General features: G+C 40.2%; 1 gene segment (V, D, J or C); it reads left to right on the forward strand.

The window, feature by feature from the left end:
• The first annotated feature begins 7,503 nt into the window (after positions 1 to 7,503).
• Positions 7,504 to 9,347, forward strand: LOC132240090 (T cell receptor alpha variable 1-2-like). The segment is given in 2 exon segments: positions 7,504 to 7,762; positions 7,849 to 9,347. Coding segments are annotated over 2 exon segments (387 nt in total).
• The last annotated feature ends 9,553 nt before the right edge of the window (positions 9,348 to 18,900 follow it).

Here is an 18,900-nt window from a genome sequence, read left to right on the forward strand (position 1 = left end):
GCCATTCTAAGCTTACATTCATTAAACAAGTCCTCTGCACTGCAAATATTTTGCAGGTAATCCAACTTAATTTCTCTCTTGGTTTCTGTAACATGCAGGTGGGAAGATATTTCAAGTGATTTTTCAAAGTTCAGGAGCCTCCAGAAATGGAGGGTTTCCTGTGAACTTGCAGAAAGCAGCCAGGACTGTTTATCTCACCATCTCAGCTGTGAGGCCAGGAGTCTAGGGGGCTGGGTGGGTACTTTTGTGCACTCAGAATGCCAGCAGTAACAGGAACAATAAAACGGTAAGAACAAAACCTCAGAGCTTGTACCTCATTCACCTGTTACAGGCACCAGGGGAAGACCCATAGACCCCAAACGGAAAAGATTAGGAACTGTGAGCCGCTTAAGTGAAGCCTGGAAAGGGCATGGGTAACTGTGCTGTAGGCAGATCTGTCTCCAAGTACAGTCGCCGAATGTTTTCAATCCACAGTCCTGAATTTCACTCTCACCTTTAAATGTAGCATATTTTTGTAGCACAATCTTTTCTTTTAATCTAATTATTTCCTTTTTTCTTTAAACATCTGATATAGTCATATTATAAAAGCAACAGTGCTTATTATAATAAATGAAACAATACAAAGATATATGAAGAAAGATTTAATCCTCACTCACCCACTCTTTGGTCTCTCAGACAAACAATTTTATTTATTTTTATTTTTTTAAAAATTTTGATTTATTGATTAAAGTATTACAAAGAGTATTACATATGTCTCCTTTCCCCCCCCCCCTTGACATTCTCCCAGCCTCCCCTACCTTGCAGTGTTCTTGTGTCCATTGGTTATTCTTATATGCATGCATACAAGACCTTCGGTTGATCTGTTACCTGCCCCTCAACCCTCCCCAGACTTCCCACTGTAGTTTGACAGTCTGTTCAATCCTGCTCTGCCTCTGTATCATTTTTTTTTGTTCATCAGTTTATAATGGTCTTTATTATCCATAAATGAGTGAGATCGTGTGGTATTTTTCTTTCATTGACTGGCTTATTTCACTTAGCATAATGCTCTCCAATTCCATCCATGCTGTTGCAAATGGTAAGAGTTCCTTCTTTTTTACAGCAGCATAGTATTCCATTTTGTAGATGTACCACAGTTTTCTAATCCATTCATCTGCTGATGGGCATTTAGGCTGTTTCCAGATCTTAGCTATGGTGAATTGTGCTGCTATGAACATAGGGATGCATATGTCCTTTTTGATTGGTGTTTCAGACAAACAATTTTAATAAACTGGGGAGTAGTCTCACCATTATTCTAAATCATTTATTTTTAATTTTCACTTCTTAAATATATTTTTATTGATTTCAGAGAGGAAGGTAGAGGGAGAGAAAGATAGAAACATCAATGATGAGAGAGAATCATTGATCGGCTGCCTCCTTCACATCCAAAACTGGGGATTCAGCCCTCAACCCAGACATGAGCCCTCATCAGGAATGGAACTGTGACCTCCTGGTTCATGGGTCTACTTAACCACTGAGCCATGCTGGCAGGGCCTAACTCATTTGTTTTAACTAATGTCTATTTGTCCACAGTATGGATGAACCATGATCTTTTGGAGTATTTCTTTATTGATAAATATTCCTTTTTGTCAGATTAGGACTATTACTGTCATAAATAACTATAGGTAGATTAGCACAGTTTATATCTTTAGGGTAGATTCCTGAAAGTTGGGTTAGTGGATCAAAGGATATCTCTATCTTTATTTTTAACAGACATATGTGTATTACAGTCAAACAAACTTAAAGCATTTCACACTCTCACTAGTAATATGTATGAATTTTCTGTTTCCTTTATTCTCACTAGTTTTGTAGAGAGCACTGCACCCTGGCCAGTGCTTAGTTTGTTGGATCATCATCCCATACACCAAAAGGTTGTGGGTTCCATTCCTGATCAGGGCACATACCCAGGTTGTAGGTTCAATCCGGGTATGGGAATGGGTATGGGAGGCAACTGATTGATGTTTCTCTCTCCCTTCCTCTCTCACTCTCTAAAACAATAAATAAATATATTCCGGTGAGGATTTAAAAAGCCAGAGAGAGCACTCTGTTTTTGAAATCACTGAAGGAAATATGTAACTTAATCCAATTAAGGCCTTTGTATAAATTTTTAAGATTCTGTTGGCTGGGGGTTGAGATCTGGTCTCCAGGCCACTGAAAACAAAACCTCCTCTGTAAGTTCCCTTTCTTATTAAACCTGTCACCCATCTAGCATAATCTTCCTCTTCTGTCGCTCCTTGCGCTCCATGTACAGGGGTCAGTTTCAGACTTCACCCAGAAAGCTCCCAAGATTTTGACCCAACAGTGCCTCACTGAAGGATAGTTCCCATAATCCACCCATATAAAAATATCCTTAGATTTTTAGCCATTTGATTTTGACTTCATTTTATCATTTTGATTTTTACAATAAAATTTTTCAACCTTCTGGAAATTGTCTCTATATATTCGAGCTATTTTGCACTATAACAATGTCTTTGTCATATTTTGTGTAACCAAATGGTATATGTCCTTACTAAGAACTTTACCAGCTTCCAAACTTACAGAAAGTGCAAGAATCACAACAGAACTGGGTGCTGGTGAGAACAATGACTAAAGTCTCCAATTCCAACTCAAAAGGAGAAATTCTTGGCCCTTCTGCTTGGTGAGAGAGGCCAACCCAGTTTGACTGATGTTAACCAAAGAGGTATCAGGGAGGACACTGGAAGCACACAGAAGTGAGCTTTTGGGGGAATGCAAATCTCCTGCAGAAGGAAGGTATGTAAGTTAGTCCACACAACTCCTTCCTGTATGACTGGAGGGACCTAGTCCAGTCTCTATCCACTTCATTAAGTTGAGGTCTGGCAGAGAATGTGGGGTTCTTATGGCAAAAAAATAAAATGCAGGAGAAAGACAGTGGACCTAAAAGAAGGGACACTAGGCTACATTCCCACCTGCTTTTTATGGAAGCAGTTTTCCATGAATTTCCTGTGAGTGTAATGAAACGGTCTAGGTTCTGAACCAAGACCTGAGCCGGCACCTGTCTCCAAGGGCTGCCACGCGGTCGAGGTCCCTCACACAGAAGGCTGTGAAGTGGTCCACGTGTGGGTTTGGTGAGGAAAGCTTTGCCCCTGGGGCTGATCACTCCTTCCAGGAAACTGCAGGTGGAGGCCTCTGTGGCCCCTGAGGAACCACTGACACCATCACGGGAAAGCAAGCATTTGGATACCTGCCACCCTGTCCAGACAGAGATCAGAAGCAACAGGAATGGCAGGAACCTCTCCTCCACACCATGGGGCTGCTCACATGGAGGGAGAGCTGTCTCAGCCAAGGAGGCGAGGCCACTGAGCCCAGGAGAGAGTGAGTGAAGAGTCCTTCCTTCTCTGCCCTCTCTGCCCAGCCTCAGAGGGTGACAAGGGATGAGTGTGAGAGAGCAGACAGGACACCTGTCACTAGAGCCACTGGCGCCTTCCTGCTGGGTGGAGCTGGAGGGCAGAACTTTTACTCTAAAATGATAATCAAAGTTCAAAATTAATACATGAATTTTGCATTTGGAAGAATACTGCTTTAATAACTAAAACAAAAAGAAAAGATAACCTGTTTTCCAATGGAAAAGAGAGGACTGATAAAGCAAAGCAGAGAATTAGCATGATTTTCACTGACAATAACTGCTGAATTCATGTGAGAGTTTACCTTTCTCACAACCTGTAACTGGCATGTTTTAGCTATGTTTCCACCTACTTTTCTGCTCTTCAGGATATTGGATTGCCATAAGGATAAACAGATAGACAGTCTTTAGACATTCAGGCTAAATTTGAATTTATCACCCCTTTGTTTGACTTCATTTTAAAATTGAAACAGTGATGTTACATGATGGATTCCAGTGGCAATCTATTGATTTCTGAATTTCAACTCTTGGATAATAGATAGATGATAGATAGAAAGATAGAGAGATAGATAGATAGATAGATAGATAGATAGATGATAGATAGATAGATAGATAGATAGATAGATAGATAGATAGATAGATAGATGATAGATATATAAATGATGATAGATAGATAGATAGATAGATAGATAGATAGATAGATAGATAGATAGATAGATAGATAGATGGTAGATATGGGCTAGGAATCTTATCTTCAGGTTGTTGCCTGGTTGATTGATATCCCTGTCTTGCAACATTTTTTGCTTAGCTATTAAGGACTCTCCCTCAGAAGACAGAAGCCAATGGATTGTCTCCTTGTTTGATACCTTAGAGATTTTCACACTCTGAAGCAATGTATTATATTAAGTTTCAGAATGGTTGAGATGTATAGTTTTTTTTAAAGGGAAGGGTAAATGAGGGGAGGAAAATGGGAAAGAAAAAGAAGCATAATATCTGGATCTCAAGCAATCCATATCTACATAGGAATTATATTTGCTTGCCTAGCCCATGGAAAGTCTTCAAGAGTACAGGAAAAACTAGAAAGAACTCATAAACACAGGAACCTCAGCATGAAGAGTACTTGTATAAAATGGGATGCTGGCACAACCACATTTTTCAGGTCAGATCGTGAATAGATACTTGCTGAGAAGCCACTTCCCTCTATGAGTTGAGATGCTGTCTTTATTATATACTAAATTTCCACACACAATTGGGTCTAATTATTGATTTGCTATTTTATTTAATTGACCTATCTGCCTACTTTTAATTTGCACTTGATAATTTTCTTCCTTTTCTCTGTCTCTCTCTCTTTTTTTACATTTATGGAATAGAAAATGTGCTCTTTTCAGCCATGGCTGAGTAGCTCAGTTGGTTAGAGTATCTTCCAGATAAAACAAATTGTAGGTTCAATTCCTGGTCTGGGCACATGCAAGAATCAACCAAGAATGGGTAAATAAGTGGCACAACAAATCAATGTATTTCCTCTTCTCTCTCTAAACATCAATTAATGGAAATTTAAATAAAATGAAATGTTCTCTTTTCTTCCACATTTTTAAACTGGGTTGTTGATGTTATTTTGCATATGAGTGATAGGTTTCCTTAAAATTGTTTTTTATGTTATAACCTATCTTTGGTAGTGACTTTTCTTCTCTTTTTTATGTTTTCCTGATATGTAATCATTTTATCTGCAAGCATGCATATGATGTTTTACCAATTCCTTGATAATTCTTATGCTTCTCACTATTTTCTCTGGGCTGACTGCATTATCTAGTAGCGCCAACACAGTGTTAAATAGTGGTAAAGGTATTAGACATCAGGGTCTTTCTCCTAACTTTCCTAGGAAAGCTTCTAACATTTCCCCATCAATAGGGGCTGAGTTGGGGTTGTGGCATATGCGTTTTTATATTAAGGAATTAAGTATTAATTATCATTTTTAAGTGTTTTAACATAAATGTGTTGTATTTTGTTACATGTTTTTTCTGTAAACAATGGAGATGATGGTATGACTTTTCTTCTTAGCTCTTATGCCAGGTATTTTGGCCCTCGGACTGAAGGGTCCCAGGATAGATTTAGGTTAAGGGCTTTTACTTCACTGCAGGATTGATTCCTGGCCTTGGTCCCGGTGTGTGCAGGAGACAATAAATCAATGTGTCCCTCTCACATTGATGTTTCTCTCTGTCAGTCCCCCTATTTTCCACTCTCTATAATAATCAATGGAAATTTATCCTCAGGTGAGATTTAAAAAATAATAATAATAACAATAATTTTTAAATTTTTTTTTGTTAAACCTCAGCCAAGGATATTTCTGCATTGACGTTTAGAGACAGTGGAATGAAGTTGGAGACACAGAGAGAAACATCTATATGTAAGAGATACATAGATTGGTTGCCTCCTGCACATACCTCGACCAGGGCAGGGACCCTGCAACCGAGGTACATACCCTTAACCGGAATGGAACCAGGATCCTTCAGTCCACAGGCCAACACTTTATCCACTGAGCCAAATGGGCTAGAGTTAAATATGTGTTTTGTTTTGTTTTTAAAAATTCATTTCAGAAAGAGGAATGGGAGAGGTTGAGATAGAAACATCAATCATGAGAGAGACTCATTGATCTGCTGCCTCATCCATGCTCCATATGGGGGATTGAGCCCATGACCAGGAATCCAACCATGACCTCCTGGTTCATAGGCCGACACCAACTATTGAGCAACATCAGCCAGCCCTTTCCTCTTCTTTTTTTAATCATTTTAAACCGTCTAGCTATACATTCAAAAGAAAACATTGGTGAGAGACTTCTTTTGTTTGTCTAGGGTTTTTTTCAAGAAGATTCCTGAGACATAAAAAACCGGTTAAGTCTTCCCCCACTGGTTCACTCTGGCTCAGGGATATGAAGATCTTACAATTTATAAGCAACTCAGCTGCTGGGGCTGAGGCGGCAGGGAAGCAGCTGGAATGGGGACAGTTGCTTTTTCATTGTTTCTAATCCTATCTAATGAAAGACAAAAAGGGTAATTGACCGTACCTTTGCTACACTTCTCACTGGCTAATCAGGGTGATATGCAAATTAACCTCCAACAAAGATGGCAGTTAATTTGCATACATAGGCTCTATGTGGTGGAGCGAAGCCAAATGTAACCGTAGCTGCTGAGCAGCGAGGCCTCATGGTCCCGGGATCAGCAGAGCAGCGAGGCCTCATGACTAGGGGGTGGAGGGGGGTTTGGCCAGAGCCCAGCCAGAGCAAAGGCCTGGGTCCCAGGTGCCAGAGGAAAACTGGTGCCAGCAGCCAAGGGAATGGAAGGCTTATCTCAGGAATCTCTTTGTGCAACAGGTCTCTAGTGTAATAAGAACCAAACAAATTTGCATCTCAAAAAGGAACTTCTCACCAAAATAAATACTTAATTCTTATTACAAGATTAATATGAATTTGTTGTAAAACAAAAAAGACAAATTAAAGAAATAGCTATATGGCTGGCCAGTGTGGCTCAGCTGTTGAGTGTTGATCTATGAACCAAGCGATCACTGGTTAGATTCCCAGTCAGGGCACATGTCAGGGTTGCAGTCTCAATCCCTAGTGGGTGGCGTGCGGGAGGCAGCCAATCAATGTTGCTCTGTCATCCATGCCCCCCACCACTTCCTTTCTCTAAAAAATAGATAAAAATATATTTTATTTTTTTAAATATATTTTATTATTTTTTTACAGCGAGGAAGGGAGAGGGATAGAGAGTTAGAAACATTGATCAGCTGCCTCCTGCATACCCCCTACTGGGGATGTGCCCTCAACCAAGGTATATGCCCTTGACCCAAATCAAACCTGGGACCCTTCAGTCCGCAGACCGACGCTCTATCCACTGAGCCAAAACGGTTAGGGCTAAAAACATATTTTAAAAGAAGAAGGTATGTGTTGAAATATGTAAACAGCTATAACCACAACCTACAGAAATTACCACTGTTAACTGTTCAGCATTTATACTCTCCATTTTACCTGTGTTCACCATTAATGAAAAAAAAAAAAAGTCTAGAGAGATGTGAGGCACTCACATTATTTCAAACAAAGAACAAGGGTTTCTCAAAGTCACTCAAAAGGAGGTATTTCTGTTCTTTCAGAAAAGAATAAATCTCCTAATGTAATTCAGTTGAGCTCCTCCCATTTCTGACCTGTGAGTCATGGTAAACCCTCCAGGAAGCACCTGCTAGTGTCTTGATCTCGCACAGACGCTGTCAGTCTGAAGCATCCACTGAGTAATGTAAGTTCATCCATGAGGAATCCACAAGAAATGATGAATATCCAGTTTATCTTCACCTCACTACTAGCCCTGGCCCTCTCAGGTGAGTGACCTGTCCTGCATATTCAGTTGCCCTCCTGGGTCTGACAGCTAGACTGACATTTGGCTGCTGTGTGTTTTATGTTGCAGGGCCTGGGGGAGCAGACTGGATCAAATCCCAGGAGACAGAAGTGTCTGCAACAGAGGGAAAGAGTGTGAACCTCCTTTGTAATTATGGTACCTCATCTAGAGGCGCTGTTGATCTCTACTGGTTTCGACAGTACCCAAACCAGGCACCGGAATTTATTCTCTACAGAGGGTGGGGATACTCTGGAAAAGAAGATGCTGATTTTGCCACAGAAAAGTTCTATTCAAATAGTACAGCAAATGCAACAACTTTGTACATTGGAAAATTGAAGTTTGCAGACACTGCCCGGTATCACTGTGCTCTGAGAAAGACACGCTGAGAGCTCTGCATAGAGCAGCTGTACAAGAACACCAGTGCATGGGAGGAAGGAGAATGCGGCACCCAGCATCACACGGACTTTTGTGTTGGTTTGTTTGTGAGATGCAGCACAGTACTGAGGAGATGTTGGTTCAGGAGAGTTCTGGTCTAACTATATAACAGCTATATAATTGCTAGGCAAATAAATAGCTTAAGTTTTTTAAATTGCCATTTCCTGAAATTAGAGATAATAACTCTACAAGCTGTTATGAGACATGGCTTTAAAGTGCATGTGCTGGATACTCAGCAAATGGGAGGTATCTTTGATTCTCTTTCTCAATAACTTCTTTCTTTGGTCTCTAGGGGCCTTTCTGTGAGCATCTGAGGATCTCTTTCCCACCACACTGGCAAAAATAATAATCATTAAAGACCTAAGAATACATATGCAGGACTCAGACAAGGCCTCTTTGACCACAGATCCCTGGTCATCATGCCAGAGGGTGAAAGGTGTGCTCAGCAAGACCAGCCACAAGAGGACAAAGGGGCCTTGAAGCCCTCCCTCATTGCTGAGCTCCCAGCCACGGGCACTTGGGATTTCTCACGATGTGAACAAGAACAGAGGCTCGTTCTCACAAGTCCGAAGGGAAGGGCGAAAGCAAGAGGTTGTGCATTAGGGGGTGGTGAGGACAGGGAAATCGCCTCAGTGACTATTACCGGCTCCTGAGGCAGCTCTTCCCTTTCCAGGTGGAGATGAGAGGCCAAGTGAGGTGGAATCTGGGGCTGACTGCTGGAGCCAGAGGACACCTGCCACCGATTCCAATGACTCCAGCCATGCTTCTCAGGGACTGCCAGCATCCAGCAGACCTGTGCCAAGGCTAGCTTCTTTGTCTGCACTGATGTTAAGTGGGATGGAAGAGAGGAAGGAAGATTTAGAGCCTCATTCAGCACAAAGTCTGCTGCAGCACCAGCACCTTATGGCTTCCAGGCTGCAAACCACGGGTTTCTGTAGTTCCCGGAGAAGTCTGACCCAGCCTCACTGCCTGAGGAATGATTGCACCAGCCATGAAGAGGGGCTTGGAAGCAAGACAGCAAGTCAGTTTTTTAAACAGTGTTTTCTTCTACAAAGAGAAACTTGAGTCAAAATAAAAGTTGAGAAATACTGTAGCTAGAAAATAAATTTTAAAGATCTGTTTAAAGTTAACTTAAAAAATGAATTGTGGGGAGTCTGGTGTTCAGGAGGCATAAAATGATTTAAGGTGAGTGATATGTAACTTCCCGTAGGTTCTGTTTGTGGACAATGGTTATTTTTATATCGTGTTGGTAGCAATACCATGTAGTGGTACAGCCCTCTGCATCGTGACCTACAACCCCTTCCATAGTGACCTGCTTGAAAGGGATTTTAAAATTCACTACATAGTTCATATCATATCTTTGATTTGTTTCTCAGAATTTACATTGAGCACTAATTTTAAAGAGAAAAACTACTTTTGAGTAAGAAAAATCACTACTAAAAATTTTTCAACCTTTTACAGGAATCTGAATGCTGTACAACCATTTCAGGCGCTAGTTAGTATAAATAACAATGTGGAAATTCTCTTCACATAGAGTTAAGTAAAATATAGAGCACATATTGGTAACCATTCTTAGCTTACATTCATATTAAACAAGTGCTCTGCACTGCAAATACTTTGCAGGTAATCTAACTTAATTTCTCTCTTGGTTTCTGTAACATGCAGGTGGGAAGATATTTCAAGTGATTTTTCAAAGTTCAGGAGCCTCCAGAAATGGAGGGTTTCCTGTGAACTTGCAGAAAGCAGCCAGGACTGTTTATCTCACCATCTCAGCTGTGAGGCCAGGAGTCTAGGGGGCTGGGTGGGTACTTTTGTGCACTCAGAATGCCAGCAGTAACAGGAACAATAAAACGGTAAGAACGAAACCTCAGAGCTTGCACCCCATTCACCTGCTACAGGCACCAGGGGAAGACCCATAGACCCCAAACAGAAAAGATTAGGAACTGTGGGCCGCTTAAGTGAAGCCTGGAAAGGGCATGGGTAACTGTGCTGTAGGCAAACCTGTCTGTCTCCAAGTACAGTCGCCGAATGTTTTCAATCCACAGTCCTGAATTTCACTCTCACCTTTAAATGTAGCATATTTTTGTAGCACAATCTTTTCTTTTAATCTAATTATTTCCTTTTTTTTCTTTAAACATCTGATATAGTCAAATTATGAAAGCAACACTGCTTATTGTAAGAAATGAAACAATACAAAGATATATGAAGAAAAAGTTAATCCTCACTGACCCACTCTCTCTTGTCCCTATGATATAAACAATTTTAATAACGTGGTGAGTGGCCTCACCATTATTCTAACTCATTTATTTTAACTAATGTCTATTTAAAAATGATGAACCATAATCTTTTGAAGTAGTTCTTTGGATAGGTATTCAGTTTTGTTAAGTTAGGACTATTGCTGTGATGAATAACTATATTAGCATAGTTTATCTTTAGGGTAGATTTCTGAAAGTTGGATTAGTCGATGAAAGGATATCTCTATCTTTATTTTTAACAGATATTTTTGGATTCTTTTCAAATAAATTTACAGCATTTCATACTCTCTCTAGTAACATGTGTGCATTTCTTTTTCTTTCTTCTCACTCGTTTTGAAGAGAGAACTGTGCCCTGCCTAGTACTCAGTTGGTTGGATCATTGTCCCATACACCAAAAGGTTACTGGCTCCATTTCTAGTCAGGGCATATACCTAGGTGGCAGGTTTGATCCAAGTTGGGGTGGGTACAGGAGGCAACCCATTGATGTTTCTCTCTCCCGTGAATCTTGTCCTCTCTCCTTTCCTCACTCTCTAAAATCAATAAAAAAACATATCTGGCAAGGAATTCAAGAAAGAGAGAGAGAAGAGAGAGAAACCACTGTGTTGTTGTGACCATCTGGACTAAATATATAACTTAATCCAATTAAGGCCTTTGTATAAATTTTTGAGATTCTATTGGGTGATGGTGGAGATAATGCCTGGAAGCCACAGAAGACAAACCTCCTCTGTAAGTTCCCTTGCTTATTAAACCTGTCCCCAATCTGGCGTGATCTTCCTCTTCTGTCGCTCCTTGCCCTCCATGTATATGAGGACCAGTTTCAGACTTCACCCAGAACGCTCCCAAGATTTTGACCCAACACTACCTCACTAAAGAATAGTTCCCATAATTCATGTATATAAAAATAACCTTAGATGTTTAGCCACTTTGATTTCATTTTATCATTTATCATTTTGATTTTTACAATAAAATCTTTCAATCTTCTGGTAATTGTCTTTATACATGCAAGCTATTTTGCCCTACTGCAATGTTTTGGCATATTTTGTGTAAATGGGATATGTCCTTACTAAGAACTTTACCTGCTTCTAATCTTAAAGAAAGTGTAAGCATTACAGCAGGCTGGGTGCTGGTGAGAACAATGACTAAAGTCTCCAATTCCAACTCAAAGAGAGAAAGTCTTGGCCCTTCTGCTTGGTGAGAGAGGCCAAACCAGTTTGACTGATGTTAACCAAAGAGATACCAGAGAGGACACTGGGAGCACACAGAAGTTACCTTTTCAGGGAATGGAAACCTCCTGCAGAAGGAAGGTATGTAAGTTAGTCCACACAACTCCTTCCTGTATGACTGGAGGCACCTGGTGCAGCTTCCACCTTGTTCACTAAGTTGAGGTCTGGCAGAGAATGTGGGGTTCTTATGGCAAAAAAATAAAATGCAGGATAAAGACAGAGGAGCTAAAAGAAGGGACACTAGGCTACATTCCCACCTGCTTTTTATGGAAGCAGTTTTCCATGAATTTCCTGTGAGTGTAATGAAACGGTCTAGGTTCTGAACCAAGACCTGAGCCGGCACCTGTCTCCAAGGGCTGCCACGCGGCAGAGGTCCCTCACACAGAAGGCTGTGAAGTGGTCCACGTGTGGGTTTGGTGAGGAAAGCTTTGCCCCTGGGGCTGATCACTCCTTCCAGGAAACTGCAGGTGGGGGCCTCTGTGGCCCCTGAGGAACCACTGACACCACCACGGGAAAGCAAGCATTTGGATACCTGCCACCCTGTCCAGACAGAGATCAGAAGCAAGAGGAAGGGCAGGAACCTCTCCTCCACACCATGGGGCTGCTCACATGGAGGAAGAGAGTCTCAGCCAAGGAGACGAGGCTACTGAGCCCAGGAGAGAGTGAGTGCAGAGTCCTTCCTTCTCTGCCCTCTCTGCCCAGCTTCAGAGGGTGACAAGGGATGAGTGTGAGAGAGCAGACAGGACACCTGTCACTAGAGCCACTGGCGCTTTCCTGCTGGGTGGAGCTGGAGGGCAGAACTTTTACCTTAAAATAATAATCAAGGTTCAAAATTAATACATGAATTGTGCATTTGGAAGAAAACTGCTTTAATAACTAAAACAAAAATAAAGGATAACCTGTTTCCCAATGGAAAAGAGAGGACTGATAAAGCAAAGCAGAGAATTAAAGTGATTTTCACTGACAATAACTGCTGATTTCATGTGAGTTTTTAATGTTCTCAGGACCTGTAACTGGCATGGTTTAGCTATGTTCCCACCTGCTTCTCTGCTCTTCAGAACATTGGATTGCCATAAGGATAAGCAGATAGTCCTTAGACATAAGGGCTGAACTCAAATTTACCCCTTTCCCCCGTGTCTTTTTTTTTTTTATCATCACAAATATGGTGTCTAATTTGGTTTATTCTTAGAAAAGCAGGGTTTGGTGCATATAAAACAGAAGGTTCTTCAGGCAGCAATATGATAAATTTTTAGGGATCTTGAAGGCCCATTTTTCTACTAATTAGTGCAGGTTTTGAGAATCAAGTAAGCACATGAAAAGTACACATGTACACTATAGTAAAGCTAAAATAGTTATTCTACCTTTTAGAGATTTAGACTTATTTCCACATCATTTAGAAAGTGAAAGTCAGCCCCAACCGGTTTGGCTCAGTGAACAGAGCATCAGCCTGCGGACTCCAGGGTCCCAGGTTCAATTCCGGTCAGGGGCATGTACCTTGGTTGTGGGCACATACCCAGAAGGGAGTGTGCAGGAGACAGCTGATCGATGTTTCTCTCTAATCGATGTTTCTAACTCTCTATCCCTCTCCCTTCCTCTCTGTGTAAAAAAAAAATCAAAAAAAATCAATAAAATATATTTTTTAAAAGAAAGTGAAAGTCACTCTTTAAAATTAGAAACTGAGAACAGTGAGGAAGTGAAATCTATTTTATCGATTAAAAAACTATCTGTACAGTTATTCAGTGATAGATAAAGTGAGAGATGTGAAAACTTGCAGTCAATTTTTGCATTTTTTATTTTCAACAAATATGTATGATCCATCCAGGGAAAGCAACCAAGAGAGTAATCCCACTCACCATTGTTCCAGGAAAGATTCTCTTGGTACAGATGTTGGGTGATGCTTCAGACTAATTTAGGATCTTGAATGGTAAAAGAGACCAAGAACAATCTAGCAGAAAGAGAGAAGAAGCAGGAATAATCCATAGACAGAGAAGATTTCTCCAAAGGGGCACACTCAAGATTTGCTTTAATAGATCATTAAAGCTGAAATTTGAAAGTTGTTAGAATGGGTTCATTGTCTCTCAAAATGAAAAACCATTGCAGGAACACTTGTCCTTTTATTAAGAGCCTGATTTTTGTTATTAAAATTTGCACTCGTAGTTTTAATGTATTATATACTATTATCACACTTAATTTCATAATTTCCTTTTTTGAATATTTTATTATTTTCCATTTTTAAACTATTTAAATTGCATTATGGTAAACAACTTTAACATAAATTTGAATTTCTTTCTTTTTCTTTATTGATTAAGGTATTACATATGTGTCCTTATCCCCCCATTGCGTCCCCACCTCCTCACTCATTCCCTCACCCCCCTGGTGTCTGTGTCCATTGGTTATGCTTATTGCATGCATACAAGTCCTTTGGTTGATCTCTCCCCCTTATCCTCATCCTCCCCCTACCTTCCCTCTGAGGTTTGACAGTCCAATAGATGCTTCTACATCACTGGATCTGTTTTTGTTCATCGGTTTATGTTGTTCATTATTTTCCACAAATGAGTGCGATCATGTGATGAATTTCTCATCATTTCATTAGGACAACATCCTAGAACTGGAATTAGTGGTTTAACAGTTTACAGTCTTTTCGTTTTCTGTCTCTTTTCATTCCTAACAAAACTTCTGTAAAAGGTTTTCTAAATTAATTATCTGTATGCTCTCTCTCTTTATATATATATCAATATATATATCAATATATATATATATATATATATATATATATATATATATATATATATATATTATTGATTTCAGAGAGAGAAAGGGAGAGGAAGAGAGAGATAGAAACATCAATGATGAGAGAGAATCATTGGTTGGCTGCTTGCTGCACATCCCCTACTGGGGATCGAGCCCACAACCCAGGCATGTGCCCTTGACTGGAATTGAACCTGAGACCCTTCAGTCTGTAGGCTGAAGCTCTATCCACCGAGCCAAACCAGCTAGGGCTGTATGCACTCTCTTCAAATCTGTTTTATATCAATTTAATTCTCAGGTCTAACTAGAGATCCTAAGAGGGAAGAGATAAAGGTCTACCTGCCCTACAATCTCATCTAGGAATATGGCTTTAGTTATCATTTACACATTGATGACTCACAAATGCACATCTCAATCCCAGCCCTCTCCATTGAAAGTCAGTCTCTTCTCTATACATATAAAAAGCCAGGGACCGGAATGCTGTAACGACCAAAATGACCGGTCGCAATGACACCCACTGCGGCCAGGGAACTGGCCCAATCAGGGGGTGAGGCCGGCCAGCCAACCTCCTTTGGCCCCTCCCCAGAGCCAGCCCAGCCCTGATCACCCCGATCAGGGTAGGCCCGCCAGCCAACCTCCCGCCATCTCCTCCTAGCCCCAATCCACTGACTGGGGCCAGCTCAGCTGGATCCCACCTGTGCACAAAGTTGTGCACTGAGCCTCTAGTATAGTATAATCTGTATAACATCTACACTGGATGTATAATTGGCATCTAATATTTAACATATCCAAAGTTATTTCCTCCCATAGGCTCTCCCCTCATTTTCTCCATCTCAAAAAATAAAATGGCAAGGATGCTATCACAATCATATTTGCCAAGTCATATCTAAAATAGATACAGTCATTACAATATACTTACTGAGAAGTCATTCCCCCTTATGAGTTGAGATACTATCTTTATGACATATTAAATTTCCACACACATGTGGACCTAGTTATTGATTTGCTATTCTACTTAATTGACCTATCTGCCTACTTTTAATTTGCACTTGAGAATTTTTTCTTTTCTGTCTCTCTCTCTCTCTCTCTCTCTCTCTCTCTCTCTTGTTTTTTGTTTTTTGTTTTTACATTTATGGAATAGAAAATGTGCCCTTTTCAGCCTTGGCTGAGTAGCTCAGTTGGTTAGAGCATCTTCCTGATACACCAAGGTTGTGGGTTCTATCTCTGGTCAGGGCAGATGTAAGAATCAACCCATAAATGCATAAATAAGTGGAACAACAAATCAATAGTTCTTCTCTCTCTCTCTAAAAATCAATCAATAAAAAAATTTTTAAAAAGAAAATGTGCTCCTTTCTTCCACATTTTTAAACTGGTTTTTTTTTTTTTTTTTTTTTTTTGCATATGACTGATACATTTTCTTAAAATTTTTTTTTTAATGTTATAATCTGCCTTTTGGTAGTGACTTTTCTTCTCTTTTATATTTTTTCCTGATACATAATCATTCCAACTGCAAACATGCATATGATATTTTACCTCTTTCTTTACAATTCCTATGCTTCTTACTATTTTCTCTGTGCCAACTACATTATCTAGTAGCCCCAACACAGTATTAAGTAGTGGTAAAGCTATTGGACAACAGGGGCTTTCTCCTAACTTTAGGAAAACTTGGGGTTATGGTATATGCATTTTTATGTTAAGGAATTAATTTTTAATTCTTATTTTTTAGTGTTTTTAACAATTGGTTTGTATTTTGTTACATGTTTTTTCTGCATTAATGGATATGGTCATATGATTTTTCTTTTTAGCTCTTACACCAGTTATTAAGCTACTTACTTTGAAAATATATGCTTTTTAAATATTTTTTTTTATTGATGTTAGAGAGAGAAAGGGAGAGGGAAATATAGAAACATCAATGATGAGAATCATTGATCAGCTGCCTCCTCCACTCCCCCTACTGGGGGTTGAGCCCACAACCTGGCCATGTGCCCTAACAGGGAATCAAACTGTGACCTCCTGGTTCATGGGTCAATGCTCAACCACTGAGACACAACAGCCGGGAGGAGCTATTTACTCCTAACTCCAAATACTTTGTTCCTATATTTTGCTTCTCTTTGTAGTAAATGCTGATGCCTATCATGCACTGCCACCTAGAGTTAGCTATTTTATATGTTTTTTAGTCTCCCCAGCTATATAATTAGAACACAATATTCTTTTTTTTGCACATTTTATTAAACATGCCACAAGATTAAGGTGAATAAACTTTAGCTGGCAGACATTCAGCATTTATTGTTGACCTGCCACAACTCCTGTCTATCATTGCTCAGGAAAATTGTTAATCACCTTTCACTAGATGCATTCCCACTGGTAATGGCCTGGAATGTTAAAATCGCCACTTGGAGACAGGAGAGAAGACAATTTCAAGGGAAACGTTCATGTAAATGTTAATGCCTCCAAACACCTGGAACAATTCCTTCTTTTCTTCCCAGAATAAAATTCCTTTCTTTGAAATCATTCTTGTTAAATGCCCTCATCAGGAGAGAGGAAATACTCAGATACCTAGAAGGTTTGCTAGCATTCCTGCAGTGTCAGATCTGACATGAGTTGACAGTATTCTGATTGGGAAAAAGAACAATCATATTCCCAGGGAAGTGTACCAATTTACAAACACGCAGGTTCTCTGGCGACCAACCCATGTGTCCAGTGTGTTTTTCTCAAGCAGCAATGAGAGGACACAAGAAGGGAGAACAAAGTTTATCTCATACATGCATCTTTCAAAGGGTGTTAAATCCAGTCTGAGGGACAATTACAAGATGATCAGGGGGGAAGATAGAACAAGCAGCTTCCCTATTTTAAAATTCTCATATATGAAGAAGAATGGAAGACTAATACCCACAATTAACATCAAAGAAGATGTTACTCATCACAGACATTCAGCCACTTACCTCAGGCCTCCACTAAGAAATGAGGGAGGGAAGGATGGGGATAGATTTGCCAGGGCCAGGGTTTACCCAGGGAATGTAGCTGAGAAAATGTGGTCAAGTAGGCACCTAGTGTCATCAGAGTGAGGACTGAATTCGAAGAATAGAAGAGAACTTTCTTAATCTCTCATCTTCTTGATTCCCTAATCCTTGCTGAAAATATCAGAGACCATGAAACAGGGTTTCAGATAACTAATATGTAAAATATGAGAAATTACCAGAGTGTGCACAAATGCCCAGATCTAAATATAAGAAACACTTAGATTTTTTGAAAAAGCATCAAAATTCTCAAAGTTAGCTAGATACCAGGTTGCTCTCTCAAATTTGAGAATATATTAAAAGAAATCTCCCTTCTTTATATTTTTATAGAGAATTCTGGGAAGGTCAACTCTTTTAACTAATTTAAAACTGTTCAGATTGAGAAACATAACAAAACAGGGTAGACCATAACCAGTTGAGAGAAACAACCAGTTCTTCTCTCAACCTTTTATTTACACCCCGTAGAATGTAATGCAGAGTCATACAGGTAAAGAACCGCATACGTTTCCATCAAAGGTGAAGAGAGTGAGGAACGGAGGAGTACCAGTTGTTAAGGATACTCAGACAGTTATCCCTGAAGAACATTTTGAAACTATTTTGTTTTCTCCCCACCTCCCCTCGCCCCTCTGTATATTCTAATTTCCTTTAATTGAACATAATGAGTTACTTTGTACTGAGGGGGAAGTTAAAAACAAATTTTACATATTTTATTGATTTTTTTACAGAGAGGAAGGGAGAGGGATACAGAGTTAGAAACATCGATGAGAGAGAAACATCGATCAGCTGCCTCCTGCATACCCCCTATTGGGGATGTGCCCACAACCAAGGTACATGCCCTTGACTGGAATCGAACCTGGGACTTTTCAGTCTGCAGGCCGATGCTCTATCCACTGAGCCAAACAGGTCAGGGCAAAAAAAAAATAATAATAATTTAAAAGTTCAGACCACATGGGGGCAGTGTTTCCATTGACAGAAGTGACTGGCTGGAAGCTAGACCTCTGCAGAGGAGCAGCAAGAAAGAGTATTTTCAAAGATGAGTTTAACGTGACAAGTGAAATTTTGATTGGTTGTAAAAAACAGTAAGAAGATCCCCAGGGGTTTCCACCCAAAAGAAGCAGAAGAATCTAGAACAGTGACTGAGGCCCACGGAGTACGGCCAGTTCCAAGCCTCCTAACTGAACGCTCAGACTCCAGGAAGAAGCAAGAATGGAGACCCCCCTGCGAGCGTCACTGATGCTCCTGTGTGTGCAGCTAACCTGTGAGTGAGGGGCAGCGTGAGGGGGAGCAGAAGGGCTAGCGAGGGGCAACGGGGCACCTCCGTTAATGAAATCTAGAGGGATCCCAGGGACAATCTGGGGTTTATTCTAAGGAATAGAAAACAAATAAGGAAAAAAACAGTTTCTTATGTATGAAAATCTTTTCACTCCTCCTGAACAGGGTCAA

This window comes from Myotis daubentonii, chromosome 1 (genome assembly GCF_963259705.1).
Source record: "Myotis daubentonii chromosome 1, mMyoDau2.1, whole genome shotgun sequence".
Classification (NCBI taxonomy): domain Eukaryota; kingdom Metazoa; phylum Chordata; class Mammalia; order Chiroptera; family Vespertilionidae; genus Myotis; species Myotis daubentonii.